Consider the following 26,995-nt stretch of genomic DNA (forward strand, 5'->3'; position numbering starts at 1 on the left):
ATAAGAAGCAAGGTATTGTAATGTTTTAATACAGTACAAATTATAGAACGGTAGAAGATGTTACTTCTGCTTTTTGGTACATGTATTTCAGCATCTGTAAACTTAGAGTTCGTTAAAGCAACATGTAGTCATTTCACAGCAGCAAAACATTTCTGCTGGAGCGGTGCTTCTGCAGTTTTTTTTAAGCTATCCAGTTGTCACTGTAGTTTTGCTATCTTATCTTTGTAGTGTAGCAAAAGAGAGGGGCCAAGGAAAGGTATGGGGAGTAGTGCTGATAGTTAATCTTCAGAAAACCTATTTGTGTAGGATGTGGAATACTGAATGGTATGAAATAAAAAAGACCTACTTGGTAATCTCGCTTGTCCGTAGGTACATCAGTGTAAATACTTAATGCTTTAAAATTTAATTAAAAGTTTGGGATGGGGGAAGAAAGCAGCCATTTTGCTTCCCTGGCTAAATAGTTTGGTGTCCATGTGAAGCTGTTCTGACTTCATCTCCAAAGATGCCTAGCTTCATCTGAATGATAGCCAATGGACATATGCCCTTTATAAACCTCAAATGGAAAAACCTTGGAGTTAGTGCAATGTATATGGCACTCAGTATAAATGAGTGTTGCACGCACCTTTTCAAAAGGGCTAATATTGATCTGAGTTGGTATATGCTCTTCTGTGAGAGATTGGAAGTGGTGTTCAGATTGTCGGCACAGATCTTCTGGTAGGATGTTTCAAAAGTCACTTGTTTCTCAAGGAGCATGGCTGATGCTAAAAGCTATGGTACAAACACAGTTAGCCCCAAATAGTATCTTGGTGCCATTTTGCCGGCTCAGTTTATTTTCTGTTTTATTATTATTTATTAACATGCAACGTTTTACCTGACAGCAGGATTATAAAATCATAGAATGGCCTGGGTTGAAAAGGATCTCTAAGTTCATCTAGTTTCAACCCCCCTGACATGGGCAGGGTCACCAACCACTAAACCAGAGCCTGGCCATGAATACTTCCAGGGATGGGGCATCCACAACCTTCTTGGGAAACCTGTTCCAGTGCATCACCACCCTCTGCATGAAAAACTTCCTCCTAATATCTAAACGATATCTCCTGTCTTAGGAGATACCACTATCAATCCATGCAAACAGCATGTAGTAGTTAAAAACAATTTAAAGTAGTTAAGTAGTTAAAAGCAATTCTGTTGTTTTGTAATTATGTGAAGCAGGCGTTCAAGAGTTTAACATAAAATTATTTCTATTCCCTTCATACTTGAAGCAGTTTGATGAAATAGGCTAGTCTACTGATTCCCTGATCAGTTACTAAAAAGGGAGGAAATTAAATGTGGCAATTTTTAGAATAATTAGATGGCTAAAATAAAACTATCGTGTCCAATTAGCAGCCTTTAATGAATAAAGCTATTGATAGTATTTAAGTCTTGGGGAGATTCTGATATGGAAAGTGAAACTAATAGACTTGAAATAGTAGAAACTGGCAAGAATGAAAGATAACAAGTATTTTATATAGCTCTTTGAACTCATGAATGGGAAAGATAAGATAGCTGACAATTTTTACATTGAAGGATTGTAACCTATAAGCTTTACATTCACAAATCTCCACAATTTTAGTTTTAGCTGTGTGCGTGTTACGTAGGTGTTTGTTAGAAGTTTAGAGGGATATTCTTACTACTGAATTTGGGAGAAAGGCAAATTTGTTCTGAATCTATTGTTAATAAGCTGAAAGAAACTGTAGCATAGCTAAAACTTAGGGATTAGTTGTCAAATAAATAGAACTTGTGGTGCAAAGAAGTTACACAAATGGTATACTACACTGGGACATAACATTTTCACAAGCTTTGCTTAAATGAGAATGATTATAGACTATGTACAGAGAAAGTCAAGATGGAAGAAGGGAAGAGAGAGAAAAACAGTGTCAGAATCTAGAAGGCATATTGACATTTAAGAGTAGTAGTAGTTGAAAAGAATGAGATTTCAGAAAAAGTATTAGAGTAAGGGATGCAACTGTATTCTAGATAATAAAAATCTGACTCTAAGGATATAGGAAATAAGGAATGTATCTGAAGTAATTTCTTGGAGAAGAATACCATGTAGGGACTGCTACTGGGACTTACAGAATGGTTTCCACTACCTGCAGGAAACCTGTTCAGTGTTTACATTTTCACCACCAAAATGAGGAGATCTAACAGCGTCAGAAAAGTTGACTTTTAACCCAAACCCAAGAGTAAGAAGCAGGTATCCCTAAACTCAGAGCTTTTTTAGAAGGAATCTATTTCCAAACCTGCTATTGTCATTGTCAGTGTAACTAAATATTGTAATGTTATTAGGAAGTTTTGGAACATCTATGCATGGCTGCAATACCTGTACACTGCAACAAGTGTCTGCGTTGCTCTTACTGTGGTTTGTTTGCCCAATACTTGTGTAAGAACTGGTAGTAGTATCCTGGTTGACAAAAAAGCTGTGAGTTAAGTTGGATTTGGATCTGAAGAAGAGTAATGATGGAAAGAGGTGAAAGCAGAATGTGGTTTATTTCTAAACCATTAGAATGGTATTTGCAGTGAATTGTGCACCAGGAGTGAATGAAATGCTACATAAACATTTCTTAATAGTAAAAGAGATTGCTGGAAGAAGGAGAACATGCAATTACTCAAAAATGAAGAGTAAACTGAGACAAAAAAGTGCTAGTAGAGTCGCTGCAGTAAATTCTCCCTTGTTTCAGACATGGAGTGTTGGATAATAGTGGGGAGTCAGAGTCTGGTATGCATGATTTTGTGCTGATTAATTTGTGTGGTATATTTGACTGCTGTTGCCTGACTTTGAGAGTTTTGAGACAGCTTTGAGGTTGACATGTGTAGTTCATTGTTCTGTATGATTTTGCTGTACTGATATTCATAATGGTTTATGGTTTTCAGTTGAAAATGAGAGCTGGAGGAATGAGTGAGTCATCAAAATGGAAAAAGCAGAAGAGATCACCAAGGCCCCCTCGACATGTAACTAAAGTCTCTCCTGCAACAGAACAACCGGCAACCAACACTAGTAATGTCACAGGTAGGTTGAAATCTATTTCCAGAGACCAGACAGCATCTATTTCAGAACTGTCTCGGAATGTCTTCATTTAATTACTCTTAACAAATCAATCTGCATTATACTTTTTTTAATGTTAGTTTTTGGTGTCTGTAGAAAACGATGTGAAGAGTTATGTAGAGGGCGAAAAAAAAAAAAGGTAGAGCAATAGAAGTACGTGAAAAGAGTTTGTGTCCAGGAAACTGTTCAGTATGCGCATGAATCCTTTGGTGTGTGCTTTATTCAGCCCGCAGAAGAGATGCAGTCTGTGACAAGTGCTGTGAGCTTGAGAACATAATGCTGGGGGACTTCTATATCCTATTATTGTGTAGTAGACTAAATAGTTACAACTGTTTAAACCTCTCTTTTGGATGCGTCCCTCTGTCTGAGAAATACTGTTTCTTGTGCACTCTACATTTTGACGTGTCAGACATAAACATTAACATTAGCAGACAGGAAGTTTGAAACAATAGTTGTGTAAAATATGTAGTTTTGACTCTTATTCCACTGCAGAAACCTATTAAATATATTGTGAAGGATTCCAAATGCATTTTTACAGAACAGCATGGTTGCTGAAAACAGGAGAAATAAAAAATGAGATAAAATCTCATCCAACTTGGAACAGACATCCAAGCAAAAGTGTAACCCTACATAAATCATCATTATATTTTTAGACCTTCACATAAGTGTTGAATTACATTATAAATCCTGTAACATTTTGGAGAGGAAATTGTGTGGTGTTATAAAACACATCACTAGCTCTGATCTTGTAGGGCTAGGCAATGTATTAATTGTGCAGAATGGCAAAATTGATTGTGTTAATGCATTGTATTTTACAAAAATTAAGTAACAACCTGCTACTTATTTAGGACACTTCCAAAAATCAAGTAAGCAGTAAAACATCCTGCTATGCAAAACCATACGCATTTCATATGTAAATACATAACTCTTGTTTGTATCTTTGTTTGATTACCATGCTCTTGAATGTATCTTCTCTTTGAAAATTTTTGGTTTATCTTTTTTTTTTTCTTTTTTTTCTTTTAATTTCTCTTAAAGGAAGGCTTAGATTCCTGGAGCATTGTCTTGCATTTAGAAGTAGTAAAAACACTCACTACTCTGTTTCAGACCTATTTGGATTCTATTGCAATTATTTCTTTAATGTGTTTTAAAGAAATAGATCTTTCCTTCCAGTCAAGATTAAAAATAGTAATAATCTCATTTTGAAGGAATAATTAAACTTGATGCAAGTCTTTAAAGTGCTTGTTCCATTCTGTCAAAGTGTGAAGTACACCTTTGGGGCTGTTTTCTACTTTCTTCCCAATGAGAGAAACCCTTTGCACCCTTTGTGTAATGATATGAATTGCCTTAATCTCTGTCTGAGTCTGCTAGATTCCAGCTACTGTATTTTAATTTAGAGAACTTATAATATCTCATTGCATTCATTTTCTGTGTTCTCTACGTAAGCATCTGAGATCATCTGTAGTGTGATGCCCTGATGAAAGTAAGCCTTTTCTGCTGTGCTCAGTGCATGAACTTGAGGCTGAGGTACAAAATTAAGCTTATCTTTTTGCTTCTATTTCTCATCAGCAAGCGGCGTTACTTTCATAGATGCTCCTTCTCCAAGTTCTTCTGGAAGCTCTGAAAACATTTCATCTGCAGTCAGCCCTGCTACAGACAGTGGTTTGGAATTGTCCTCACAGACCACCTCCAAGGAAGACCTGACAGACTTGGACCCAGTCACTTCTTTGGGGATTCATGCAGGAACTCCTTCAAATGAGGCCAAAGTCACTGATATTCAAAACCAGCCTGAACTCCAGGTATATGGTTTCTGATAAAGAAGAGTTATAACTCCCAGCATCATTAGTTGTGGGTTCAGTACACACAAACTCTGATTCTCTTTTTGGCCACAGCATTTATATTGTATTTTAAGGCTTAGGGTCAGAGTAAAACATCTTCACTGTAAATGATTTGTAAATTCACAAATATATATATATGAATTTTTTTAGAGCTACAGGTGCTCTGAGTGGAAAAAAATGCTAAGAAGGTGTAGATAGAAATCAAGTGCTGACATTATGTAGGATTTGAAACAGAAAAAAAGAACTAAATCATAACCTCAGGAGCAGTAAAAACTGATTGTGGGAGTGTCTTCAAAGTTAAATTCTAGTCGCATAGTCTAGAAAAAAAAAGAAAATAATTAAGAGCTAGATGAAAATGAAAGTGTTGGAAAGAGAGGGCTGCAGATTATCCAATGTAATGCCTTCTAATTCGTTTTGATTTTTTTCTTTTCTTCTTGAATGACTGATATAAATGAAGAATGAAAGTCTGAGGGAGGAGAAGATCCAGTCAGCCTCTGTTGAATCTATCCCTGAGGTTTTAGAGGAGTGCACTTCTGTAGCAGAACATTCTGACTCTGCCTCAGTTCATGACATGGACTATGTAAATCCCCGAGGAGTACGTTTTACTCAGTCTTCCCAAAAAGAAGGTGAGAGATGGGCAGTATTGCTGAAGTCTGTTCTGCTTTCCACTGCTCTGTGTCACTTTCTGCTCTGAAGTTGATAAATTCCTGTTCCTCAGCTGGTCTGTGATTTCATTTGTAGCACTTGTGAAACACCATAAAAAATTAGGAACAGTTGCTAACAATACTGATATGCCTCATTTTCCTTTAGGAGCAGCACTGGTCCCTTATGGATTGCCGTGTATTAGAGAACTGTTTCGCTTTCTTATTTCGCTTACCAACCCTCTTGATCGCCACAACTCGGAGGTGATGATCCACATGGGGCTGCAGCTGCTAACTGTAGCTCTGGAGTCTGCTCCCATTGCAAACTGCCAGTCTCTCCTAGGACTTGTGAAGGAAGAGTTGTGCCGACATTTATTTCAAGTGAGTCTGGCTTGTGCTAGCATGGGGTTTGGCAGTGGAGAGTTAGATACTAATTTGAATCAAACAGTATATTGGAGTATAGCTGCTGAGCTTTGATGGATCTCAGTCTTAAAGAAGCTGTCTGCTGTATTGCAATGGGAGTTCTGAATTGCAAAACCAAAGATGTTGTCATGTGCCATTTTCTTTAGGGCTGAGGAACAGGAAGCTGGTTTGAATTAACTGCTACTTAGGGATAATGACATGTTAATATAGCTGGCTTTAAGGTAATTATGGATGCAAGTTACTATCTTAGCAGTAGGTAGAATCTTAGAAGTACCTAGCTAGTAATGGCACAAGAGCCATCTTGGAGGCAGTTCTTCTCCCAGGTTACTTCTCTACAAAAATAATCTGATGACTTTGCAAAAATCCAACGTTATAGTAGGAAAATAGTGTTACCACAGGCAGAAGGAAATTAAGTGTATTTATTCTCCCTTAGTGAAAATGAGACCAGGAGGCTGAATAAGGAGTTGTTTTCTTTTTCTTGTTTGTTTGTTTTAAATATTTGCTGTGGGAGACCACATGTTGATCTCAAGGCAGTCATGAGTACCAGTACTAGTAGCGCATAATGAGTAGCCTGTGTAATTCTTAAGGCTTTTTGTCTTTCTTGTTCAGCTGCTGAGTGTCGAACGGCTCAATCTCTATGCAGCCTCCCTCAGGGTGTGTTTTCTTCTCTTTGAGAGTATGAGAGAGCATCTGAAATTCCAGCTGGAGGTGAGTTCTTTGGGTTTTGTTATTAAATAATAGAATTATGTGAAACTTTTTTACAGGTGTCTTCAGCATTGATTGTCAGCTCATGTGGGAAGATAATGTGGCCTTCAGTTCTATTCACTGTGCTGCTTTCCTTTCTCTTTCCCTAAACTGAGCTGCCCTCTGTTTCCGACAGATGTATATCAAGAAGTTGATGGAAATAATCACTGTGGAAAACCCAAAGATGCCCTATGAAATGAAGGAGATGGCTTTGGAAGCCATTGTTCAGTTGTGGAGGATTCCCAGCTTTGTGACTGAGCTCTACATCAACTATGACTGTGACTACTACTGTGCCAACCTCTTTGAGGAGCTCACCAAGCTGCTCTCCAAGGTGCTGAACAGTCTGGGTTGTCCTTTGGCCTTGCTTGGGCTGCTCACCCCTGGCACAGGCTGGGGGGACATGGAGGGGGAAGGGTATGCGGAAGAGAAAGTCAGTAAGTCAGAACATAGTAAACACATAAGCAGAACCTGTGAGTAGGAATGGTTGAAAGATTCTAAGTGAGCAATTTGAGATGAAGAATGCTATTTAACATTTGGGAGCAGAATAGAAAATAAGCATGAAATGTATAATAATACAGTAGATGAACCATAAGTAAATGATCAAATATATACTAAGTAAATATCAAATATGAAAATTTTAGAGTATTTTATTGTATGTTATAGGGTTCACAAAGCTGAAAGGGGAATGCTCTTTCCCCATTATGGGGAGAGAAAGAGAGATATAAAAGTTGTCTAATACTTGTGTATTTTCTGTCCCAGAATGCCTTTCCAGTTTCTGGACAATTGTATACAGTCCACCTGCTATCTATGGAGGCATTGCTGACAGTGATAGATAGCACAGAGGCACATTGCCAGGCCAAAGTGCTGAGTAATGTACATCAACAAGAGAAGGAAGTTGCCAAATCTGGCCCAGAAACGATGAACAGCACCAAAGAAATGAGCAATAGTAAGACACCTTTCCTTGACATTTTGATATTAAGCTTTATCTTGTGCTAAACATGTGAATCTCGTTTTGATAATCTATGCATTAATCTGCATAAATATATTTTCAGTATTCTTATTGCATGTTTTGTAACTACCTACTGGTGTTTGTAACCTGCCTGTCTGAACAGGGCCTCAGATCAGTGTTTGAGGATGACTTAATACTTTTTTTCTATTCCTGATCTTAACTTTTGGAGGATTTAGAAACCACTTAGAGATGGAAAAATCTTAACAGCCTTAAGCAAAAATAACAACAACAACAACAAAAATCTCTTTTTTGTAAATTTCAGAAACTGGAGCATGTAGTTTAATTTTGTATTGCTAATTGATCAAAACAGCACATGCTTTTTCACATCTCTGAGTGGGAAAAAAAGAATTACCAAGCTTGACTTTGCTTAATATGTACTTGTGATTAAGACTTTATTTATTTATTAATTTATTTGGCCAGCTGCTTCTCTGACCTAGATTTGTATCTATTTGAGCATCAATGAACAGAGCAGCTCTTTTCTTTATTTTCCTATGGAAATAAGATGGATGTCGGCTATGTTTGTTCCTTTGATGTTTATCATAAGAATGATAGCAGTGAAACTACTTTGTCTCTCATGATTATGTCTCACATGAAGAAGTGAGATATCTAGTTCCTGGGTTAGCACCCACACCACCCCACACTCATTCCCCATCTTGCTTGTTTGTGTAAATAATATGGTGGAAATAAAATTCAGAGATATTAAAATGTGCACCTCATTCAGCTTTATATAAAGGAAGTGCCAAAACTGGCAGGCACGAGAAAAGGGGGGCATGCTGTGGTATTAATGCAAACAAAGTATTGAGGACATTGAGGAATCACAGCTACTGGGAAGAGGAAACTCCCTTAAATAAGCACGATTTTGAGTGGTCAGATCCTTATTTCTTTGATATCATTTTCCTCAGCTTATGTGTTTGTGAGAATTTTTGCTTTGTTTTAATTTCTGTAGATAATGAGAGAGCACACAGTGAGGGAAAATCCACCACTGTAGTGTCAGAGCCAGGTGGGTCATGTCCTCCCACCAGTGGTTGCCTCATGGCTGATCAGATGAAGCAAGGCTGCATGGAATTGGAAGGAGGAGCTGAGACAGGTAATAGTCTCTGCAGGACCCTGAGTCTGAGTGTGTGTGTACTGAGAATGGTCCTTACATTTGCTGGCTGGTTTTACTATGCCTTAGACTACTGCAGCTATTGTGTGTTTATAACTAGAAGGAAGTATAGTGGTGAGTATTTGTTTTATATTTGTGCTATATATGCCTGCTAACAGTTTTGTTTCTTCTGGGAGGGGGCTTATATCTGGTAGGACACTTTGGAGCAAAAATGGATGTCGTTCATCACAAAGTTTATAATTTAAGGTAGTCAAGGATTTTCCAGGGAATTAGTGATATGAATAATCACAGTAGCCAGAACGTTAATTTTTACAGATGTGTAAAACTGGCCAGGAGAAGAAACTACTGTACAGTCGTGCTGCAGAAAATGTGAATGGAGGAATGTAGTAGTTGTATAGTAGGAATGTGACTGCTGTTTGTAAGGCAGCATGTTGCAGCAAGGCTCTGTGACTGAAAACTGTGGTGTAGCACTATAGTGGGCTACTTGGTACTCTAGGGATATTCTTGACTGTAATTCTAATTTTTTCTTCTAGCTGAGAAGAGTATCCCCAAGAAGCCTACCCGATTTTCTTGCATCCTTCCAAGCCCTCAGGAGCTTATGCAGATTAAGAACAAAAAGAAGGTATGTTTGGGGATGTGTTAATCGGGTGTTCTCCTTGTTGCCTGTGTCCTGTAGGCCTTGTGTGGCTGGTCATGTCTCAGAAGTTTTGAGTTGGTAAGAATTAAATACTAACTTACTGAAAATTCCACTGTACTGCAGAGACAACGATGATTATTATCTTCTTGTTACTTAGTTGTGCTGAGTTAAAAGGAATTTAGGAAAAAATTCTTGTCACAGTGTGTAAGGCAGGTCCTCTTGAATTCTGGATAGGAAAGTTCCTGAGTCTAGTTTTCATTGTATGGGGTTGATCAGCAAATTCCATCCAAAAGGGCACATTGCCTGCTCTTGTTAAACAGTGGGGAGTACATTGAGAGGCCAGTAGCAGTAGCGCTAGCTAGCTTACTATTCTCTTTAGTCTTATATTTGCTTTATCATTAAAATGATTGGAAGTGTTGTCTTGATTGTGGCAAAGCTGCTCTTTGTGTCTAACATTTTTCATTAATCATTCACTTCATTAATCCAAGTTACAGTCAAAACTCTGTACATCTCTGACCAGAGATGATTGTATTCTCTCAAATTTATTTTAACAAAAATACTGGAGAAATCACAACAGATCTCTTGCTAATGGCATACAAATCTACTTCATGATCCACTCTGTGAGCCTCCAGATATGAATGTATTTTAAGTCATTGGTTTCTCTCTAGAAAGTTTTCTGCAGCATTGAGGATCTTAGTTCTTTACCTACAATGCAGTGCTGTTGTGGGATAATTCTAAATGACTTCTGGAGCCCTTGGGGGAAGATGCTTGTCAGCAGAATCTTCAGAGGAACTGCTGAGTTTTGACATCAGCTAATTTCATTTACTGTTTCAGTTGTAACCTGTCATATTGCTTTAAGTCTAGCTTTCAAGGCAGCCTTGGTGATGAATTTTGTGTGAAAGTCAGTTGTTGAGGGATACCACTCCACTCTTCTAACTGAAAACTTCTAATGAGATTCCAGCTTCACTACAGCGGTAAACAAGGCTAGCAGAAATTAAGTGCATTGCCAGTGGCTGATCCCTGCAATAGGGTGTTTCCTCAAGAAAATTCTAGGAGTTTCTTGAAAAAGTGCGGGACATTACAGCAGAATGCAGAAATACGAACACAAATCTCTCTTAGTTTGCCCAAGAATAATCCTTTTCTGACCCTAAATCTGGTAGGATCTAAATGGATCTTATTTCATCATAAGTGTGTAAACAGGGAACACGAAACTTAAGAACACACAAAGCTTAAGAAATGTTGATGCTGAGATGGCACTAGCTTGTTCTGCTTCCTTTATCTAACAAACTAAACAAATAAATAAATAAAATTACCTCAGCTGGAAGGTTGAGAAAGCTAAATAAAAGCAGAAAACACATAATGTATTGGATGGAGTAGTTTCTTCTTTCTTTTTCCAAAGGCAGTGACCAGAAGCTGTAGGACTCACATGATTATAAACGCAGTGCAAATATCCAGCAGTTTGATCTCCTTTCAGATGGTCTTAAAACAAGTTCTGTTATGTTCTTTATAGCAATAGAATACCCTGGGGGCTTGCTCTACAGGATTTATTACTGAACAGAAATGCTCCTAGTGTTAGTTAGTGCTCCCTTCAGACCTGACATGATGGGACAGTACATGGTTATTATTATATTACACTCTCACTGTGTTTCTTGTGCTGTCTATGCTGCTAGTAGCTATGTGTTTCACTGCAATTTGAAGATGTTCGCACAGGCATGCTCACAGTCGGGCAGGAAACAGAAAACTGGTGGCTTCTCAGTTATTGAGAACCCAGGGGAGCTAGTAATCATGATGGTCATGAGTTTAGTTCACTAGGTCATCACTCTCAGTTTGTTCGTGATTGGAGCTAACATGGAACTGACATTTATTCTAGTGCCTTAGTAAAGTTCAAATGGTTGTTTGTGCTTTTGGTTTTGCTGAACACCAAAAGAAAATTTGGTTAACCCTTTCTCAGTCCAGTGTTCAATTACACCGACTGTGGTACTGTCCAGTTTGTTCCCTTCAGAACTAAAAATGTACTCATTTTTTTCCAGGCTCCAGCTAGCCTTGCCATGCTAAAGTATCAACACGGTTCTTGAAAGCACGTCTCGCATGCAGAATGTTATCAAGTGCTTAGGCTTTTGTGGCATTTCTTTCTTGCATTGACTAAAAGCTGAGGACCTTTGTTATGTGTCATGCAGTGAGACAGAATGTGAGAGCCTGGAGCCAGGGGGGATAGACAAGGGCATGGTCTAGTGCTTCCCCTGTAACTGGATAGAGCTGATCTTGCCCACGTGTTTGCTGTTCCTCAGAGACCTTTCTCTGCACTGTTTATGTACTGGAGTACATAAAGGCATTTGGAGGAGCAGAGTGAATTGCTCAGTGAAAGCTTTTCATACTCAGTCTGTTCAGTATGACTTGATGATGAATTCTTGTGATGAATACAAATCTTCTGGCTTTGGTTAACCTTTCCCACTCACTTACACGTTATGATAAACTTGATCATGCTAAGGTTAATCTTATTTTCTACTTAATGCTTTTGATTAAAATGCTAAGAACAATCTAAAGTAAGAAATGCATTTCAAGACTGTAATTGTCAGAATATTGTCTTCAGCTCCTGATAACTGGCACAGAGCAGTTCAACCAAAAGCCAAAGAAAGGCATACAGTTCCTGCAGGAGAAGAACCTTCTTGCCACTCCCATCAATAATAATGAAGTGGCCAAATGGCTACGGGAAAATCCTCGCCTGGACAAGAAGATGATTGGGGAGTTTGTGAGTGATCGTAAGAACATAGATTTACTGGAAAGCTTTGTTGGGTGAGTATCTTTATGTATCTCTTTATTCATGACGGGGTGAAAGTTGAATTTGGTGATAAGTTAAAATGTGGTACAACAGTAGTTCCTGGAGGCATGGGATCTATATCGCTTGGTTCTCTGTGTACCAGCATGCCTTAATTCTGTACGTCTCTTGCATGTGGCTACCACCTGAGATACTTATGACACCCAGGTTGTTTTCAGTAGGGCCATTCTTTGCAAAGACTACTAAAGTAATTAAGAATTTCTATGATTATTGGTGGTTCTTTGCTAAATTTTGCCTGCTCGTGGTATTCTTTGTTTTTCATTTTCCTTTACTATCTATTTTCAGTGAAATCTGGCATTCTGATGTTGAATCAAACAAGACTGTAGTCAGGAAGTTTATCCTGTTTTTACTGTCCCATTTCATTTTCTCACTGCATTTCATTCTTGTTGCAGGACTTTCAGCTTCCAAGGTTTAAGACTGGATGAAGCTTTGCGACTTTATTTAGAAGCCTTCCGATTACCGGGAGAGGCACCTGTAATCCAGAGACTGTTGGAAGCCTTCACGGAACATTGGAGGGTGTGTACTTGGTGGGCAGAAAGCTCAAACACTGTGTTTCTTGTGCATTTGCCCTGATGCACATGACAAATCAGACTGCCTATATAAGCTTACTGTATGCTGCAGATAGTAGCTGTTATTTTGTAGGAGATAACAGATGCACATAGATTTCTGTTTTGTTTTTTGGAAACCAGAACCATAGCCTGATTTTTTTATTTTATTTTTATTTTTATTTTTTTTTTCAGTTTATCCCAGAGATTATTTAGTACTGTGGATAGAACTGACTTGTGCCTGTATTTTCCTTTCAGAAATCAAATGGATCACCATTTGCTAATAGTGATGCCTGCTTTGCCCTGGCCTATGCAGTTATTATGCTGAACACTGACCAGCACAACCATAATGTCCGCAAGCAGAATGTCCCAATGACTCTGGAGGTGGGTGTTAGCAGTGTAGGCACCTGTCTTCTCTTGTTTTGTTAGCCGTGAAATATCTGGCATTCTCATTTTTTTGTTTGTTTGTTTATATTCCTTGTTGAGTATGATTGGAGAGGAGGGCTGGAGGTAGGGGACAGTCTTAAGAAGTATTGTGCTTAGCAAGACAGATTGGCAAATTAGTCAAGAGGCTTCTGTGTCTGAACAAATGGTATCCTAAGACAGGGTAAGAATGAGAAGATCACTGAACTGCTTTTCAACAGCTCGACAGTCAGGGCTTTGAGAGAGTTTGAGTCTTGTGACTGTCAGTGTGCAATACAGACCTGTCACTGATGTCCAGCTTCAGCTAAGCATGTGTTCTGTTATCTCAGTTCTTTCAGTGTGAGTAGAGGCAGGAGCTGCTGTGCACTGCCATGCTGCTAAGAATAGCATTTTGTCTTTGAACTTTGAGGATGCATCTTGAAGAATGCAGGAAAGTCTCCTTCTGGTCCCGTAGAAAGCAAGTGGAGTACTGAATGAAGCCAGGCAGTTCAAGCTGGAGATACTAGGAGAGTTACATTGGTGTTTATTTATGTATTTATTTATTTTCCCCAGGAGTTCCGGAAAAACCTGAAGGGTGTGAATGGAGGCAAGGACTTTGAACAAGATATGCTGGAAGACATGTACCATGCCATCAAGTAAGAATCAACCTGACATCTCCTTGTATGCAAAAAGAAAACTTGAGTTATTTGGTCCGTGAAATCTTCAGTAACCACAGAGAGGCTCACTGATCATGTTTGTTTCAAACCACCTTTCAGCTCTTTGTGGGACTGAAGTAACAAGCCTGTCACAGTGACTGGAATGGATTTGTATCTTTGGATTCTCGCCATGGTATTTTAATCCACAGAGCTTAAGCTAATGTTAAAAAATACACAACTTCTACCAACATGCATAATAATGGCTGAGTAAGAGCAATACATGAGCAATGCTTAAACTAAGAAGCCTCGGTCCTCCAGGCCGGGACTTTAGATTTCTTCAGAACTTTTTATGCAGTGCCAGAGATAGCAGCTCATCCCCAGGACAGCACTGTTGCCATGACATAACTGTCTGGGTCTTAGTTGCATATTTCATTTCAAAAGCTTTTCAGCTTTTCATAGGAGGCTGCTCTGTGCACTCAGTCTCTTGTGCCATCCCTGAAGCTCTTGGCATTCTGAACAGTGTTTGAGGAGAATTCCTGGTGGCTGAAGCCTTTTTGGGCACGGACTAGCTCTGAGGGGGGAGCTTTAGTAATAACTCAGAAATCTACTCTGTCACTAAATCCAGACACTGCAAATTTGAAACTGAGAGGATTATGTCTCTGAGGAGACAGGATATAACTCTTGACTTTCAGCTGGTTTCAATCTGAAGTTGCAGGCAATGACTTATGCTGGAAGCAGGACAGTGTACTTATGTTGAGCCTCTCTTTTAAGCCTTCTCCAGGAAGGTGGGGACGCTGCCTGTATCAACTATCTAGAAATTCTTAATCTTTCAAATAGAGTTCTGGTTTTGATTGACTTCTTCTTCCTGAGAGTGTTGTTAATGTTGCTATAGTAGTATCCTGACAATATTGTCATATTTTTCAGTGAGATCATGACTCTGTTCCAGTCTGTTTTCTCTCTGTCTGCCCTCCACCAAATATTTCAGCTTTTTCATTGTGATCAATGCCTAAATCAGTGGTAGCTGCTTCTTTCATACTATTCTTAACACTGTAGTGACCAGGAGTTCCTGAGAGCCATTGCACCTTATATCTGAAGTATTGGAGAGGAGCAAAGGAAGCAAGCAGGCATTGGAAAAGAGAATGTTGTAGGAACTGGCAAAATCACTCCAGAGTAGATATCAATTAACTTTGGGACCATGTAATGAAAGGTACTGTGTAAATGTTATGTTTGGCTCAGAATGAGAAATTCAACCTTTCTGCCTTCCTCTTTTGTAGAAATGATGAGATAGTGATGCCAGAGGAGCAGACGGGCCTGGTGAAAGAAAACTATATTTGGAATGTCCTGCTGCACCGTGGTGCCACTGATGAGGGAATATTTCTCCATGTGCCCCCTGGAAGCTACGACCATGATCTCTTCACCATGACCTGGGGGCCAACCATTGCAGCACTTTCTTATGTTTTTGACAAGAGCTTAGAAGAAACAATCATCCAGAAGGCTATCTCTGGTTTCAGGTAAGTCTTACGTTTGTGAAACCCAAAAATGTTAGTTTGGTTATTATCGCATCAGTCTGCTAAAGAGATCACAGTGAATACCAGCTGTTATCTTTCCTAGCAGTTGAAGAGCTTTTATTTTTATTATTATTATTTCTAAATTGTGGCCTACAATCCCATAGTTTAGTTCTTTTGTTTGTGTTGTTTCACCTCATCTTGGCCTTTCTTAGTGCCACTGGCCACTTGGTTTGACTGGTGTGTTGCAGTAAGTTTGAGTGCTTTGGGATATGTATTTTTAAATTCCAGCATAGTTGCATATAAAAGACTTGCTGACACAGCTGCACTGTGTAGAAGTAAAGGAAAATACTACTCGTACCTTGCATAGTGATGTCCCAGGATATCAAGAAAACCCTTCATGAAATTATGTATATGAGGCCATTGCTGCGGCTGGATGGGATAGAGGTTGTTCATTTGTGGGTTTTGTCTGTTTCTTTTTTTTTTAGTTCTTTACTGTCTCTGGACAATACTTAATGTTGCCATCTTTGAGATGCTGTATTGGAAAAACTTCTGTTTGTGGTTGAATGCAGACCAAGCCATGCCTTAAGTGTAGTTTTAAAGCTCTGTTAATATGCTACTGTAGCCATGATCTCTTGAAAACAGCAGTTAGTTGAAGGTTTAATGTCAACTACTGCTTATGTCAAGACGTGAAATTTGGCATGTTGGCTCAGCTGCAGGTAGTTTGTCTGTTTGGACTTTATTCTTGGAAGTGATCCTGGCATCTTCACAGACAAATATCAGCGGTCCAAGACTGAAGGATGATTTTGATTACATGATGGATAATAGACTTTATGCATGTGCGTTTGTTACAAGTGGATAGAGAGGAAGGTCTAAAATGTCAACAAAGAGGCAATCTGATTTGCTGTCTTGTACAGAGACCTCTCTGTACCAAGTTATTACAGTGTTTTCTACGTTCTTCTTCCCCTAGGAAATGTGCAATGATTTCTGCTCACTATGGCCTCAGTGATGTGTTTGACAATCTCATAATTTCTCTCTGCAAGTTTACAGCCCTCAGCAGCGAGGTAAGTTTGCAAGGAGGGGAAAGAAGCATGTTTTTTAGTATGTTGGAGCTCTCTTCTTTTGTTAAGTGGTATAGTTGGTTTATTTTAGTTACACTAGTATCTGTAGATAATTATCAGCCCCTGCTCTGAGTTTTCTGGTGAACGCAGTGAAAAACTTTGAGGTATTTCCTACTTATTCACAAGTAGCAGTTTGTATAAAAGTGCTTATTCTACCTATTTCATATGAGGAAACTTAGATCCCATGTCATCCATACTCCCAAGTGAGGAGTCCCAGTGAGCTGGAACAAGATCTCTAGAGTGAAAGTATGGATGTAGAATGGCCTAAACAGATGATTTTTGAAATCTTTCTAAGCAATAGCAGAAAGAGAACAGTCCTGCAAGTAAGTCCAGTTAATGGAGTTTGGCTGTTCCAAAAATGTAGAGAAAAATAGGGTTGTCTGAACTGGATGTTTTTTATATTGCTCACATCCTGCATTGTTAGCAATGAAAGCACCAGCTCGACTGTTAAAAGACAAAAAAAATCAAAAAGCAAAGCCCTCAACAGTCAAGCAGTGCAGTTGCTTTTGATTTCCTCTTCCTGTACATCGCACTACAGTAAAGATGAAACACTCGATCTTCTCCAGGCATACCACATTTTGAGACTACCAGCAGATAACACAAGCAAAGGAATTTCTGCTGTGAAACAACCACTTGACACAGATTTACACAGTAGAAGCAACTAGACTAAGCCCTCAGGGGCACCAGCTATTGCCAGCTGCATCCCATCTAGTTGTGAGACTGGAATATGGAGCAGTCTTAGGTCTGTGAAAATTAAGCAACTCTGCCTTTTGCTGATGACGTAGGGTCAAGGAATTCTGGATTTGAACAGAGCTGCAAGTTCTTATCTTTGGCTAGATTCCAGATACAGCAATTACTTTCTGATGCCCTAAATTCCTGAAGGGCTTGAAGACAACAGAGGGATATGACAACTGAACAAGTATTTTGAGAGACAGTCTGGTGGAAGGGGAGAAGGGATGGATATCTTCAGGGCCTGAGGAGACAAAACAAAGAGGAACTGTTAGAAAGCGGGAGAAGAACACTGAAGTGTCGCATAGCTGCTAGCCACTTCCCAAGCTAGATCAGCCTGGTGATCAGGTATCCCCAGATACCTGATATGGTGTTCAGAGCACCTTTGCATGTCCTGAATGATTTTGGCCATAGTTTCCATGTCCAGCAGTAATGGTTGCAGCTGGAGGAGCATTGATACCATTTTTAAAGCTTCAATTCTGGAGTGAGTTCCCATAGCACAAGAAGTTAGTGTTATTAGTAAGTTTGCAGTGAGCACTTTCAAAGTGTTCTGTAGTGGAGAGCTTATGTCTAAGTGTCTCAGTGATTCAGCGTGCTCTGGAGAACCACCTTATTTTTGTTTCTGTGTCAAACAAATATGAGCTGAGTTAGTTGCCCACAACACTGTACAAAGAATTGCTGCCTTTTCTGTAGTCAATTCTGATCAGTCTGCCATGATTTCTGTTGGGAAAGAAACAGCTCTTGCTGACTGCTGCCTCTTTTCTTTCCTTTAGTCCATTGAGAACCTGCCGACGGTTTTTGGAAGTAATCCCAAGGCCCATATTGCAGCAAAGACTGTGTTTCACTTGGCCCATCGCCATGGTGACATTCTGCGGGAGGGCTGGAAAAACATCATGGAGGCCCTCCTGCAGCTTTTCCGAGCAGAACTGCTGCCCAAGGCCATGGTAGAGGTAATCACAGCCAGCTCACGGGCAGCTAAAGACTTGGGGAGTGGGAAGCTGGCTTTTCATAGAATCAGTTCAGAGTGGTGGGGAGCTCCCTTGCAAAGAAGGCCTGGATTTGGTAAAGTGAATTCTGATCTAGAAAGCCTTCAAGAAATGTGATGTTCAAGTAACACGCAGGATCAGCTTGTTTCACAGCATTTCTTTTTTTTTCTTTCTCATTTTAGTTCTTGTTGTATTTGAGAAATTCCACCATTCATTTTATTTGAACACATTTTTAATATTGTGCAGAAGAGAGGTGTGCATGAGGTATTAGAGTATGGTACTAGTATTGCCAGATGGTGGAAAGGTGTGACTCCATGGGTAAAGGGTGAAGAGCTGGGTTTGGTTGGCTGTGGGCAGGTGCTTGGGTATGGTATTTCCTCTTTAAGTGTGAAGTCTTGTAGGGATAAAACCAGGCTACAGAGAAGTAGACAACTGAATATATACTCATTCTGGTCTGTCTTCCAGGTTGAAGACTTTGTGGATCCCAATGGTAAAATCTATCTGCAGCGTGAGGAGACACCATCTAACCGGTGAGTGGTGCAGGTAGCTCAGGTAGACTTTTGATGCTCCTCAGTCCTGGAGAAAAGTGTACCTTTTCTTTTTCTTCTTTGACTGTTTTCTTACTGATGCTGATGTCTTCTGATTTGCAGTGGTGAATCTACAGTGCTGAGTTTTGTTAGTTGGCTCACCCTTAGTGGGACAGAGCAATCAGGTATGAGAGGACCATCTACGGAGACACAGGAAGCAAAGCGAGCAGCTCTAGAGTGCATAAAGGTAAAATACAGGCTGTGAAAGAGCCTGCTTTTGTTTGTGGTGACAGTAGTATATGGTTAGCAGGTAACAGAAGCATAAATATGCATGTTTCTAGGCAGTTTCCAAGGCTCCCCGAGGACCTGGGAAACGTAATAAAGAAAAGAAGAGTGAATCTGCTTTGCCAGCTTATAGGGTCTTATAGGATATGATGTGCAAACGTAGTAACACTTAAAAGTAGAGGCAATTCTGCACAAGAAACTGGGATCTGCCCTTGGCACCACTATGCTATAATTAAGCATGAATTTATAAACTCTCAAATGACTAATCTTTTCTACGACAAAGCAGTCTATGGACAGATGTTCCTCTTAAAAGGGCAAAGAGCTCCCTGATAAAATCCTTCTAGTGCTGTTAGAGGATAACTGATGTTAAAGGATTGAACTAGCTTTCAGGCATTTTCCTCTAGGTAACTGTTGAAGCTACTCTCAATACCTACTGCAGCAGCATGTGGTGCTTTGTGGGGGACCTGTTTGTATGCCTTCCCCATCCCCCAGATATATCATTCTCTTCTCTGTCTTTTCCAGCAATGTGATCCTGAGAAGTTGATCACAGAAAGTAAATTCCTCCAACTTGAATCTCTCCAGGAGCTGATGAAGGTGAGAAAGATACTGGGCAAGGGACTGGATGGGTGATGGGACAAGTCTGCTGAGTGATCATGCGTATGTTTTGTATACTCACCTAGCTCCTCTGTTCTCAGATGATGTCTTGAGCCTATTCAGGATTTGAAACCAGGCATCAGTTTGTCTGTTACGTGTAACTTCTGTGCAGGCAGCCATTTAGAAGCAGACAAAGACAGTAAATTGTGAAAAACATTGTAAAAGTCTTTTGGCAGCAGAAACTGTTTGAAAGTTTCGTGTGCCATCTCAGTTCTGGAGAAAGATTTTGCTCTTACTCCTCTTATGTTGTCTCCCTTTATATGTAAGTTGATGGCTTGTGGGTAATCACTTCTGGGTCTGTCTTTTTGTTGCTTCAAATATGCTTAATAAGAAGCTGCTGGCTGCCAGAAATCCTCCCTATCTGAGACTTCTTCAGAGTTTATCATTCTTTAAGTTTGAATTACATTTTTCTTTAAAAAAAAGAAAATATATATTCACGTGTATATATAATCTTCCATATACTTAGCTTGGCTCCTGACCTCCGATGTGTTTTTGATGGACTATGCACAACATCCCCAGACACTCGAGTGCCTCTTTGCCCAGACTAAGAGCATTCAATTGTTCCTCGCTGGTCCCCTGTTTTGAGGAGCTGCAAGTCACAAACATTTCTTGTCTTTTCTAGGCTCTAATCTCTGTGACTCCTGATGAGGAGACATATGATGAAGAGGATGCTGCCTTCTGCTTGGAGATGCTTCTAAGGATTGTACTAGAAAATAGGTATGACCTTGAAATACATTTATATTCGCTGTAAATGTCTCTGCTTTACTGCAGCTGCTGACTGGGTCTAGGGAATGAGCTCCTTATGTGCTTGGTTTGCCAGCTGAAGCAGCACGTGGCTATAATTTCAGGGCTTAGCAATTCTGTTCTAGCATATGCAAACATAGGGACTATTCACCCATGAATTATTGCTTTGATATCATGCGATCTGGAGAATATAAACTAAATACTGGAGGGAGAATTCACCCACCTGGTTGATTTGCGAGTGATTAAATAAGTAAGGATCTTGACAGTTTTGTTGTTTCTATGTGTCTGTTCTTATATCTCTCTGCTGGAGTTTTTCTTTGAAGTTATGAAATACCAGGTTGTGAGGTTGTATGGAGTGTTCAAGGATGGGGGGATGTAGCTGGATCCTGCTTGTCTCATCTCCTTTCATCCTACCCTTTTCTCCTTGCTGTGGCTAGGGACCGTGTCACCTGTGTCTGGCAGACTGTCCGAGACCACCTCTATCACCTCTGTGTCAATGCGATGGAGTTCTGCTTTTTAGTGGAGAGGGCAGTGGTGGGGCTGCTGAGGCTGGCGATTCGGCTCCTTCGTCGGGAAGAAATCAGTGCTCAGGTAAGGGTTTTATTTGGAAGAATGTTGCTGTGTTGTGGTTTTTTTTTTGCTACATCTGGCAACATAGAAAAGAATTACTGTGGGATTGACCCACATTTAGCCTGTGTGTGCTGCAGGTAACAACAAGCAGCAGTTGTAAGTAGCCCATAGTAAGGAAGGAGGACTTTGCTGGAGAAGGGAGCGTATATAATAGAATCTATTATTCTTGCTGTCTCTTTCTGTGGCTAGGTTCTCCTCTCACTACGTATCCTGCTCATGATGAAGCCAAATGTGTTGTCCAGAGTTAGCCATGAGGTTGCCTATGGCCTCCATGAACTGCTGAAGACCAATGCTGCCAACATTCATTCTGGGGATGACTGGTACACGCTCTTCACCCTCTTGGAGTGTATTGGGTCTGGAGTAAAGCCACCTGCAGCCCTGCAGGTTACAGCAAGGGCAGATAACGACACAGGTAAGATAGGTCAGCTTTTGCTAGGAAATCTGATGCCCGCCTGCCAGATAAGCAGCTGCTTCCTCAATCTTTTCAATTAGCAGAGGGGACTGCAAGAAAACAAAGCTGATATTAAACTACATTATCAAGATTAAAGACCAGCACCTGCTGTTCACTCCTACCCCATGGTCTGTCCCTGGCTCTACTCTGCCACCTCTTCATACTCTGAGCAGCAGTCCAGGTGCTCATCCCCAGAGGAGCAGTGAGGAGGAAAACTGATACCAGTTACAGCAGCTGTAGGTCTTTGCACTGCCCCATGGAGTATATTGCGGGGGTTGTAGTTTAGTGCCATGGGTAATATAGCCTTAATCTCTCATCCAGGTGTGTAATGTAAACCCAGCTGTTTCCTCTTTTAGGGGACTGGCTCCTTTATGTCCTCTTTTTAAGGATTTGGTAAAGGGAACAGTTCTTTAAACTTCTATTTCCAGATCAGTTTGTGTTCAGAGTGCCTGAGCGATTCCTGTAAGACCAACCCACTGATTCCCACTTCTCTTGATGTGTTAGTAGACAGTCTTTCCAGCAAACTGTTCCTCTTCTGCTGTAGCCAGCTGGCAGTATGTTTGAGGCTGACATCTTCAGACTTCCACAGCAAAAAAATAAAATGAGATAAAAAAAGGACTTTCCTAAAAGGCTGTTCTCCTCTCTGCTTTTCTAGGACTTTTTTTGCTAGGTCCTGATGCTGTATGCTGTACAACTTGTGGCCTTTGCCTTCTGAAGCAAATACTAGATTATTTTCTTCCAGTTCTTTTTTTACTGCTCCTGTCTTAGCTGCTTGGACAATCTACTTGACTATGGCATCCTGCAGGTCAAAACATTATTTCTCTTTACCTCCTTCTGAAAATGTTTGGTGCGCTGTGTTCACGTCAACTCTAGATGCTGGTGGATTTCTAGATAACGTTGAATGATGGGGGAAAAGCCCACAGTTTTTGTTTAAAATAACTTTATCATGGTACCTTAAATTTAGTCCTTGCGAGGATTTCTGAGCTTGGGACACATGAAATACGAGGTAATCTTGAAGTTCAGGGAAGATAGATCAGGTGGATATGGAACATGCTGAAGTAGACTGCTGTGAATGAGAAACACTTCACCAGCATTAGTGTGGAGTTGTGTGAGGGACCTCAAAGGCCACACAAGTCCTGTCATTCTGTGTTGTGCTTTAGAGTTGCCTTGGCTGAAACTGGCACCTCCAGCGGTTCTAAAACATGTGGTACGTGTGATTCTTCCCCTGGGATCAAGTTGTTGGAATTTGCACTTTTAAATCCATGGTCAGTTGATAAGTGACTTAGCAAAGGATAGAAATTCCCTTCCTTCTGAAGGGTAAAAACAAATGTACATACCAGGAATAAATGCCAAGGTCTGTGTTTCCTGCTATCTCCTGTGCACACTTCAGTTACAGTTGTTCTTCCTTTTCCAGGAGTAAAAGGCCTGGCTCAGATTCTTCCAGGACCCACCGGTGGTTCTTAGCTAATGCTGATCTGGATTGCTTCTCCCATATTCATAGCTGCTCTTCCAAGTTGACTCTCTAAAACTTATGCCTTTTGTCTCGAAGGTGCTCAGTCAGACAGTGAGGTCTCCTCCTCCTATCATCCAAGTGACATGAGCCTAGACCGTGGCTACACGTCTGATTCAGAGGTATATACAGACCATGGGAAGCCAGGCAAGATGCACCGCTCAGTGACAGATGTGGATATGATGAACAGTGGCTGGCTAGTGGTGAGTAACCAAGGGGCTTCTGATGCCAAAAACTTATCCTAATTTTTGGAAGAGGGTGTGGTAGGGAGATAAAGAATAAGACTGTGGAGAAGATGCAGATGGAGAGCAGAAAGCTAGGAGGAAAATGTGGAAGAAAGGGAGATTGTTTCAGAAGAAATGTTCTTTCAGCACATGCATGCCATGCAGTTCATTACACTACTCACTCCTGCTACCCTCTTGCTGTGCCCTGCAGGTGGGGAAAGATGACATCGACACCTCTAAACCCAGTGCTGGGCTCAACAGGCTGGGGCCGTCTCCTCTTGTCAACCAGTACAGCCTGACTGTGGGGCTGGATTTGGGCCCACATGACACAAAGTCTCTCATGAAGTGTGTAGAGTCCTTGTCCTTCATTGTGCGAGATGCTGCCCACGTGACACCTGAGAACTTTGAGCTCTGTGTCAAAACCATCCGCATTTTTGTGGAGGCGAGCTTGAATGGAGGTAAGATGACCTTTGATTTGACAGCTGGGATCAGGCTTGAGAGTGCCCGGCAGCATGAAGGGATGTGTGAAGTATTGTTGGGGAATGAGTCCCCAGCACTCAGATAATATTCTTCTATGAGAAAAGTCCCTGTCACTGTAACACAAGAGGCCTGTACCTAATGTGGAGGTAGCAGCATCAGCAAGTGTTGGCTTCCTGTTGATGCAGAAGACTGTTCCTGAAGGGCACTGGATATCTCTTAACACGAGTAGAACCCTCCACTGAGATGTCAGAAAGTGGCTGCTGCATGTGTTGAAAGACTGAAAGCATTTTGTGATGGAGTGTGCATATTGTATATTGCTGCCTTTACCTTTCTAGGCTCTAAGTCCCAGGAGAAAAGGGGGAAGAGCCACAGACATGATAGTAAATCCAGTCGGTTAAAAAAAAAGCCAAAGGAGAGCTCCACACGGCGATCACGGGTCTTGAGCCAGCACCAAGCCCACGCACACAGTGATGAGGATGAGGATGAGAGCATCCCTGCCAGCTACCACACTGTGTCTTTACAGGTTAGTCAGGACGTAAGTATAGCAAGGATTTCCTCCTCTCCTTTCCCACACTTGGGACCTTGCTAGGAAGTCACAGGATTCTTCATGGTATGGGGGGAGGTTGTATCCTTGGGCTAGTGACCACTGAGTGGTGAAGGTTAGGGCTGGTATCAGTGTGTGGTTCTGCAGTGAGAGATAAAAGCTAGAAGAGTTAGTCACTGAGAAGATACAATGAATGTGGGTCAAGGGAGTTTGGAGACTTGAGGTTCATGTGGGATTGGTGGAGTCTGACAGAGCATGTGAGCTTATGGAGAGAGGAGAACCTGGTGGGCTGGGACACAGGGTTTTCAAGTACAGAGGACAGGGATGCAGGAGTTATTTTTCTCTGTCTTGGCTTTCAAAGATGAGAAGACATAGGCACTCTGACTTAGCACTAGTCTGTTGGGCCACAGTTCGGTAGTAGAGTTGTTTGGATGCTGTCATGTGCCACTGGAGAGTTTTTGCATGTTTCATGCTGCTTTAAAAAACTAAGTAAGTTGCAAGGAGGCATTTGTCCCTGGGCAGCATAGCTGAGTCTCTGTTGTTCTCCTTAATCCAGGCAGGGTAATGTGCTGTGTATTGCAAATACTCAGTGCAGGCCAAGGCTCCATTCTTTCTCCTGGGAACTTTGGAATGCCACTCCCTCAATGAGGGAATTTGTATGGCTGCTGACTGAGAGTAATCTTGTGGAGGATGCCCAGTACTTGAACACTTAGGGATTGCACAGATAATGGCCTGAAACTATCTCATAGCAGCTGGGATCCTCTTAGCCTTGGTTTGGGGAGGAGCCAAGACAAGGTTTGTTTCAAGAATTGTGTTACTTAATGTGATGCTTGACTTGCAGCTCCTGGATCTCATGCACACCTTGCACACACGAGCAGCTTCCATCTACAGCTCCTGGGCAGAGGAGCAACGCCATCTAGAGACTTCAGGGAGGAAAATCGAAGCAGATTCCCGAACACTGTGGTCAAACTGCTGGTGTCCTTTACTACAAGGTAAAGTCATCCCCTTGGGATGAGAAGTGAGCAGGGAGACTTTCAATACAACATCAGCCCTCAGGAAAATGGAGGAGCCAAGGGCTAACTGCAGGTAGCAGGCAGAGGTTTTTAGGGTCTGCTGTGTAAATGGGAAAACAACATGGGGTCGGATCCAGAAAGGTATCTTTAGTGTGACTTAGCTACCAGCTTACTTTCTGGATGTGATGGTAGATTCCCAGTCTGTGATCTAGAACAGGTATGATGCTTCTTATTTTGTTCCTTCTCCTCAGTGTGTTTGGTCTTCATTACCTTTCTGTACCTAGGCTAGGTGAGTGGGAGTGTGACACCTTCTCTGTGGGCTCTGCACTGAACCCCTTTTTTGCAGGTATTGCCTGGCTATGCTGTGATGCCCGACGCCAGGTACGGATGCAGGCACTCACCTACTTGCAGCGGGCCCTCCTCGTACATGACCTGCAGGCCCTAGATGCCCTAGAGTGGGAGTCATGCTTCAATAAGGTAACCTCCTGGTTGGGCTTGGCATGCAGGTATTACAGCAGTCATGAAGAGCAAAGCTCTTTGTAGGAGGCATAATACTGTCTTGTAGTAATACACAGGCATCTCCCTACTTTGCTCCTGTGAAGGCTACTGAAAGAACCTCTTGGAAATCAATCCACATGTTCCATTTCTCACTGATTCCCTCATTCTCCTTGTCTAGAAATGAGTTCCAAAAGCCAGCTTCTTCTTTTAAGGTGGTTATATGAAAAAGACTGGGTGAGATTTTCACAAAGAAATATCAATCCAACAGGTGCTGTTCCCTCTGCTAACAAAGCTCCTTGAGAACATCAGCCCAGCTGATGTTGGTGGAATGGAAGAAACTAGGATGAGAGCCTCAACTCTGCTCTCCAAGGTGAGTGTTGGAGAGCTTCCACTGTCTGAAAGCTCAGCAGAGAACAGTTGCATCAAGAGGACAGCATTGTTTGCTTCTCAACATCTCTGATTTGGTGAGGTGTCAGTTTGCTAGTATGACTATCTTCAGTGCTGAGCCTTTCCAACACCACCTGCTGCTGGGATGTGCCCTCTTTCCAGAGCTGTCTCTGTGACCTTGGGTTCAGAAAAGTTGTCAGGAAGGTGCTTACAAACAGTGAAGAGAAGTAAATCATTCAACATTAATTAAAGACAGTTTATACTAGAGGTGAAGTGATGCATGTCACAAGCCTGGGCCTGAAGGACTGGAGGAGATGCTGATTAAAATTTAAGTGACCTCAGACAAGAGAGACAAGATTCACTCTTCTGTGTAAGCAGCTTAGAAGAATGGATTCCTCTGGCATCCTCTGGCCTTCTAGCGTGCCACAGGGAGGGGTCATTTCAGATTTGTGAGACTGGCTTGCCAAGCCATGAACAGCAGCCTTGATACTACTGGTTGACAATGGTTGTGCTCTTTTCCAGGTGTTCCTACAGCATCTCTCCCCGCTGCTCTCACTGACCACTTTTGCTGCCTTGTGGCTGACAATCCTTGACTTCATGGACAAATACATGCATGCTGGCTCCAGTGACTTACTGGTAAGGTGCTGAAAGTGCTGCAGCGCTTTGAACAATCACTCATGAATTTAACCCTTTATGCTTTATTTGCTGTTTGATTATTATTTTTTTTAATTTAACTCTTGCAAACCCATTTGTTCCACAGTGTGTCCCTTTAGCCTCTGTTTTCAGTGC

At 41.1% G+C, this 26,995-nt stretch overlaps 1 protein-coding gene across 5 annotated transcripts in view; it reads left to right on the forward strand.

Annotated features, from left to right (window-relative positions):
* The window catches only part of GBF1 (golgi brefeldin A resistant guanine nucleotide exchange factor 1), a 90,394-nt gene that overhangs the window by 60,821 nt on the left and 2,578 nt on the right, over positions 1–26,995 (forward strand). For 3 of the 5 annotated variants that reach the window (XM_032445432.1, XM_015866755.2, XM_015866757.2), the window contains 29 exons: positions 2,914–3,049; positions 4,652–4,881; positions 5,378–5,546; positions 5,731–5,942; positions 6,594–6,692; positions 6,865–7,059; positions 7,488–7,674; positions 8,684–8,824; positions 9,376–9,464; positions 12,070–12,272; positions 12,708–12,831; positions 13,119–13,244; positions 13,836–13,918; positions 15,193–15,429; positions 16,394–16,487; positions 18,047–18,223; positions 18,725–18,789; positions 18,910–19,033; positions 19,594–19,665; positions 20,348–20,442; positions 20,907–21,060; positions 21,289–21,511; positions 23,100–23,263; positions 23,496–23,742; positions 24,100–24,299; positions 25,150–25,300; positions 25,668–25,798; positions 26,088–26,189; positions 26,729–26,842. In XM_032445432.1, the coding sequence (XP_032301323.1) occupies positions 2,914–3,049; positions 4,652–4,881; positions 5,378–5,546; positions 5,731–5,942; positions 6,594–6,692; positions 6,865–7,059; positions 7,488–7,674; positions 8,684–8,824; positions 9,376–9,464; positions 12,070–12,272; positions 12,708–12,831; positions 13,119–13,244; positions 13,836–13,918; positions 15,193–15,429; positions 16,394–16,487; positions 18,047–18,223; positions 18,725–18,789; positions 18,910–19,033; positions 19,594–19,665; positions 20,348–20,442; positions 20,907–21,060; positions 21,289–21,511; positions 23,100–23,263; positions 23,496–23,742; positions 24,100–24,299; positions 25,150–25,300; positions 25,668–25,798; positions 26,088–26,189; positions 26,729–26,842 (4,344 nt within the window). The remainder of the gene's footprint in view (positions 1–2,913; positions 3,050–4,651; positions 4,882–5,377; positions 5,547–5,730; positions 5,943–6,593; positions 6,693–6,864; positions 7,060–7,487; positions 7,675–8,683; positions 8,825–9,375; positions 9,465–12,069; positions 12,273–12,707; positions 12,832–13,118; positions 13,245–13,835; positions 13,919–15,192; positions 15,430–16,393; positions 16,488–18,046; positions 18,224–18,724; positions 18,790–18,909; positions 19,034–19,593; positions 19,666–20,347; positions 20,443–20,906; positions 21,061–21,288; positions 21,512–23,099; positions 23,264–23,495; positions 23,743–24,099; positions 24,300–25,149; positions 25,301–25,667; positions 25,799–26,087; positions 26,190–26,728; positions 26,843–26,995) is intronic. The other 2 variants (XM_032445431.1, XM_015866763.1) reach the window with 1 other exon arrangement.

The sequence above is a fragment of the Coturnix japonica genome, chromosome 6, assembly GCF_001577835.2.
Source record: "Coturnix japonica isolate 7356 chromosome 6, Coturnix japonica 2.1, whole genome shotgun sequence".
NCBI lineage: Eukaryota > Metazoa > Chordata > Aves > Galliformes > Phasianidae > Coturnix > Coturnix japonica.